Source organism: Gekko japonicus, unplaced genomic scaffold (genome assembly GCF_001447785.1).
Source record: "Gekko japonicus isolate JY-2015 unplaced genomic scaffold, Gekko_japonicus_V1.1 scaffold1556, whole genome shotgun sequence".
NCBI classification, from domain to species: domain Eukaryota; kingdom Metazoa; phylum Chordata; class Lepidosauria; order Squamata; family Gekkonidae; genus Gekko; species Gekko japonicus.
This window is the reverse complement of record NW_015173718.1, coordinates 425,125-431,118: the sequence shown is the minus strand read 5'-3', so window position 1 is coordinate 431,118 and position 5,994 is coordinate 425,125. Positions and strand designations below refer to the sequence as shown.

The 5,994-nt window shown below is 47.5% G+C and overlaps 1 protein-coding gene across 1 annotated transcript in view; it reads left to right on the top strand.

The window, feature by feature from the left end:
- Nucleotides 1–5,994, top strand: part of PEX5L (peroxisomal biogenesis factor 5-like) — a gene marked incomplete at its 5' end in the record, with an annotated part of 59,474 nt that overhangs the window by 19,084 nt on the left and 34,396 nt on the right. Inside the window, 1 exon segment of the mRNA XM_015423345.1 lies at nucleotides 2,811–2,906. Within this exon segment, the coding sequence (XP_015278831.1) occupies nucleotides 2,811–2,906 (96 nt within the window).

Below are 5,994 nucleotides of genomic sequence, written 5' to 3'. Positions count from 1 at the left end.
AGCCAGCGCTGTCCGAAGACGTTTCCGTGGTCCTGTGGCCGGCATGACTAAACACCAAGGCGCACGGAACGCTGTTACCTTCCCACCGAAGTGGTACCTATTTATCTATTTGCAATTTCTTGCTTTCGAACTGCTAGGTTAGCAGGAGCTGGAACTAGAGACGGGAGCTCACCCTGTCATGCGGCACACTCGGGTCTCGAACTGCTGAACTACTGACCTTCCACAGCCTGCAGTTCAGCATCTTAACCACTTGAGCCACTGCAGCTCCATTGATTTGATCTAGAACCCTCTTAATTTATCTTTTTGGTGGTACCCATAAAACTCTCCTCCAGGAACACATTTCAAATGAATCAACTTAAACCGTTTGTTTTAAAGATCGGGAAAAAAGTGTTAGATCAAATAATGCGGAGGTCCATTTTATTCTGGTGTACGGGGTATCTTTACAACAAAAAGTGCAGCAGATCAGTTACATTTCGCTTACAACAATATCTAACTTACCCTTGCTTGAAAGAATTATTAAATAGATCTAATAAATTAGATGGAATAGATCTAATAGATCTACCAAATGGATGGATTTGTTATCAAGAGTGAGCAGTTCTAGCAGATATTATTTAATCTTCAATAGATTCCTTTGGACACACTTAAGTTTAAATTCCCAGTTTCTCACAAGCTGGTAGTTTTTTTCATCAAAGCTATGTATCTAATTCCCAACTGTGCCCCTGTCTATGGATATCTAAATCTGCAGATAGGGGGCACACTTACCCCAAACAGGCTTTTCTGCAAACTTGGGTGACCCCCTAGGTTTGCAGAAAAATCTGAAAAGTTAAAAAAAATAAATGGGGGGTTAACCCCCCCTCAAAAAAAGCATTGTCTGCACACACACAGGCAGCCGACTTACTGTAGAGCAGCTCGAAATGGGTCTGGCAGTTGCCGCAGTCACAGAACCTCGGAACTGGTGGGGTTGGGGAAAATTCGATGGGTCCTCCAGAGCTACTCTGGGTGAGCAGTAGAGAACAGGCGGGGGGAGGAACATTTGATAGGCTTGATCAGAGCTACTCTGGGAGAGCCACAGAGAGCAGCGGGGGGGGGGGATGGGAAGGCAGTGGGCCTGGCAGCAGCTTCAGGGGAGTCTGGGGGCCACGCCAGGTCTGACAAGAAAGTGTGGGGGAAGATGGGATTCCCCCCCCCACACAAGTGTCATGGGCACCCACTTGTTAATATAACATTTAATACAAATTCTGGTTGTTGATTGTTGATACTGCTGTGACAGATTGTCTTACTAGAATGTATGGTCCTCAGAAGAGCAATTCTCAAATTCTGGGCCCAAAGAAAACTGCAAGGAATAAGTTAGTTAAATAATGAATCTATCAGCCCAGAGTATCTGACCACAAAGAATCTGTTCTGTCTCTGATGATTAATTGATCTCTCATTGCACCACCCATCGGGCACAGGTTATTCTGTACTGATTTTGCATCAGCCGTTAGGGTTTTTTCAGTCACCCTTACACAAATACGGGAATTTCCTCCTCACCAAGGAGGCTGCCTGCAGTATCTCTGATGATTCATTGATCAGCTTTTGCCTCTGTCCATTCAAGTCAGTTTGGTGTAGTGGTTAAGTGGGAGGACTCTAATCTGGGAGAACCGGGTCTGATTCCCCACTCCTCCACTTGCAGCTGCTGGATGACCTTGGGCAAGCCATAGTTCTGGCACAGCTGTTCTTGAAAAAGAGCAGTTTCTGTCAGAGCTCTCTCAGCCCCACCCACCTCACAGGCTGTCTGTTGTGTGGAGGGGGAGGGAAAGGAGATTGTAAATTGCTATGAGACTCCTTTGGGTAGGGAAGGGCGGGGTATAAATCCAATCTCTTCTTCTTCAATCTCTCCTGGAAATGGGTAGTTCTGTCATGTCATGTCTTTACATCAGGTGTGACGGAATTCTTCACTCAGCTCAGCACAGGTCTGGAGGGATTACTTTGTTCAGAGTAGGCTTGCATGTTATGCCTCTGCGTGAGTCCCTGACCTGGGCTCACTTCCAGCCACTTGGCAAATTCAGAATAGGGGCACATGCAAACACACAAAATATGGGCTCCTATGTGAGCTAGTAGATTTTACTCAGACACCCCAGAAAACGAACCTTTTGTCGGTGTAGGGGTAAAGTATGCTTCCAATTTCACTTTATTGAAAAAGGTGTCCCTTAGCTATCAGATATCTGCCAATTGCTGCCTTAGAAATTAATGTTTGGTTGCAGTTCTCTGAAGAAATCCAAGAAAAATCTGTCTGTGCTTCGATATTCTCTTCAGGAAGCGGCCTGACCAAATAGGGAAGGATCATGCCAAGCTGTTTAATCACACTTCCTCCAAGAAGCTTGAGGTCTCCTGGGATTATCACGTTCTGCTCTCACAACAACCCTGTGAGGAAGACTGATCTGAAAGATGGTGGTCTTGGGTTCAGTGAACATTATGGTTACTTGGAGCCAGTGTGGTGTAGTGGTTAGGAGTGCTCCTAACCCCACTCCTCCACATGCAGCTGCTGGTGTGACCTTGGATCAGTCATAAGTTCTTTCAGAGCTGTTCTCTCAAGAGCAGTTTTCAAGAGAGCTCTCTCAGCCCCACCTACCTCACAGGGTGCCTGTTGTGGGGAGGGGAAGGAAAAGGAGATTGTAAGCCACTCTGAGACTCCTTCGGGTAGAGAAGGGCAGGGGATAAATCCAATCTCTTCTTCTTGAATCTAGATCTCTGGGTTTAACTACTGCACACTACTGCCCCTCTCAGTTAACACTGAACCCTGCTTACTGCACGTATTGTTTCCCTTTTAGGCACGACCTACCAAAGAGCAACGCTGGGGAAGCGCCCTCCTCTCACGAAACCATTCCTTGGAAGAGGAATTTGAACGAGCCAAAGCAGCGGTCGAGGTATTGGCTTATGTTTCGGTAAAAGCACACCGCTCATCGTCTCAGGTTCTCCAGTGCCATGAGCCAGTGGGTTACCTATCAACAGGGGAATTAAAAATACATCCCAGCTTTAGGTAACCTGAGACGAAGAAGAGGTGAAGTTAGCACTCCAGTCCTCAACGTGTCCTTTCGAAAATAACCTCAATTGATTTCGTTACATCCAGATAATTGTTGTACGAGAGCCGCTGTAGAAGGAGTGCTTCAAGCCTCAAAATACATAGGAGCCGCGTTCATTTTAAAGGCCCAAGAGTGCTCTCGCAGGCCACTTGTGCAGCTCAACGCGAGCCCAGTAGCACCTTAGAGACCAACGCGATTCTCGAGGTGTGAGCTTTCGAAAGTCAAAGCGCCCTTCGTCAATCAACTGGAGCGCTGGCTCTCAAAAGCTCATGCCCAGAGAATCTCAAAAGCCTCTGAGGTGCTGCTGGACTGGAACCCAGCTGTTCCAACTTGGCTACTCTCTGAAACTAACTTTAAGGAAGGGAACTTGTGCATGCCTGAGGAATATAACATGAGTATGGAAACCTAGGGAGAGGAAAACAGGGCCAAGAAAGATACAGGCACGAACCCTTCCCACATTGCCTTTCCAGATTTCTGCATGACTTCAGTTTGGTGTAGTGGTTAAGAGCAGCGGACTCTAATCTGGAGAACCAGGTTTGATTCCCCACTCCTCCACATGTAGCCAGCTGGGTGACCTTGGGTCAGTCACAAGTTCCCTCAGAGCTGTTCTCTCAAGAGCAGTTCTCAGAGCTCTCTCAGCCTCACCTACCTCACAAACAGTGTTCCCTCTAAGCTGAGTTAGTGTGAGCTAGTTCACATGTTTTTGTCTTAGCTCAGGAAGGATGGCTCCAGAGCAAACTAATTTATGCAGTAGCCGAATCGCTTTCTCACAACTTTAATGCCGGTAGCTCACAAAGTAGAATTTTTGCTCACAAGACTCCGCAGCTTAGAGGGAGCATTGCTCATGGGGTGTCTGTTGTGGTGAGAGGAAGGGAAGGAGATCATAAGCTGCTCTGAGACGCCGAGTGAAGGACGGGGTATAAACTCAACTCCTCCTCTTTGGTCATCTGAATATATTAAAAGATGTGATGGTGATGAAGCCTCTGGAACTTCCGTGATGTCACAGAAATACAGCAGTTCGGATTCTCTCATGCTAGTATTGGTTGAACTGCTTAGATAGTGCAGGGGGCTGGGCAGACAAGAAACCTAGGCAAGGATGTGCAGACAAAAGAGGGGCCTGGGAGCCATTTGGGGCCTGAGGAGAAACAGGCGTCCGGGGAAGAGAGGGAGTTGTCTGGAGGTTCCATTCATTGCAGCTTGGATGAGCGTCTCAGCCCTAAACACACATCCGTTCCCATGGAGGAATTAGAAGTCTGCATGTACATGCAGATGGTTCAGCGTACATAACAGCTGCAGTGAACACCTCAGATTGCTTGTCTTCCTTCCCCAAGTGCATCCAGTTCCCAGAATTTCCTCCAAGGCCTGGAATCTTCCCTGCCTCAAAAGCCATGCATAGGCATCAGTAGCAAAAACCCAGCTATCACCTTGTGGGATTGGAGTGCTTGGATTTATTAATTTATTTACATTGCTTATAGTCCACCTTTCTCACTGAGACTCAAGGCAAAACCTTGATGTGATGGTATGTGTGGTTGTGTAGCCTTTTTATGGGGAGTCTTACCATTGCAGAAGAGCATGTGGACATCAGTAAAAGAAAATGCAGCACTGAACATCTTTACATACTCATGGACACAATCACATCAGGGTTGCTTTTTGCAGCAGCTTAGCACTGTCCACTTGGTCATTAGTAAGGCTGAATGGGTAATTCAGTCCACAGGATTGGACATCCAATAAGCAAAGCAAATAAGGTCTGGACTGCAGAGTTCTGGAAACAAGCAGAAATTTGGAAAAGCTGGCATGTTAAACAATGCAGAAAGTACATAGCAGGGTCACACTCGTTGCAATAGACAGTACGTGCATATAGAGCAGCACAGTACACAGTCCCTGTATCTTTACCAAAGCATCTTTCTGAAATATTTCATTGCAATACAGTCCTAATGACCTGTGTAAAAAGTGCCCTTCGGAGTAATTCGGTTTTGCATAGTTTGCAGAAAGCCAGGAAGTAGGAGACTACCTGACATCATCAGGCAAGCCATTCCATGAGGTGAAGGCCATGACGCAGAGCGTTGTTTCCGCTCATTGAGTGACTATAAGAACTGGTGATCTCTCTAATCCAGCATCCGGTCTCACACAGTGGCCAGCCAGATGCCCTGAAAGTAGGGTTGCCAGGCTGAACCTGCCAGCCAGCGGAAGGACTGGGGGCAGGGACACGGGGAGGGTGCAGCATCAGCTGTGCTGCTATGTCACTTCCAGGGGAAACCAGAAAACCATGAAGTTGCCATAGATTCCTAGAGGTACCCTATGTCACTTCCGGGTTGCATTCAGAGGTTTCCTGCCCATGAACACTGAGGCTCAATTTAGCCACCATGGCCACAGCCACTGGTTAAGAGCGGTGGACTCTAATCCGGAGAACTGGGGTTAATTCCTCACTCCTCCGCATGCAGCTGCTGGGTGATCTTGGGTCAGTCACAGTTCTCTCAGAGCTGTTCTCTCAAGAACAGTCCTCGAAAGAGCTCTCTCAGCCCCACCTACCTCACAGGGCGTCTGCTGTGGGGAGAGGAAGGGAAGGAGATTGTAAGCTGCTCTGAGTCTCCGAGTGAAGGGCGGGGTATAAATCCAATCGCCTCCTCCTCCTCCTCCATCTAAACCATCCAAACTCCAGACTCTAATCTGGAGAACTGGAGTTAATTCTGCTTGCCTTCACATGGAGCTGCTGGTGTGACCTTGGGTCAGTCACAGTTCTCTCAGAGCTCTCTCAGCTCTCTCAGGGTATCTGTTGTGGGGAAAGGAATGGAAGGAGATTGTAAGCCACTTTGAGACTCCGAGTAAAGGACAGGGTATAAATCTGATCTCCTCCTCCATCTAAACCATCCAAACTAGCGACCGTCAGCACGTCCTGAGTTTTCCGCTTCTTCAGTGATCCAAGTATCTTAGG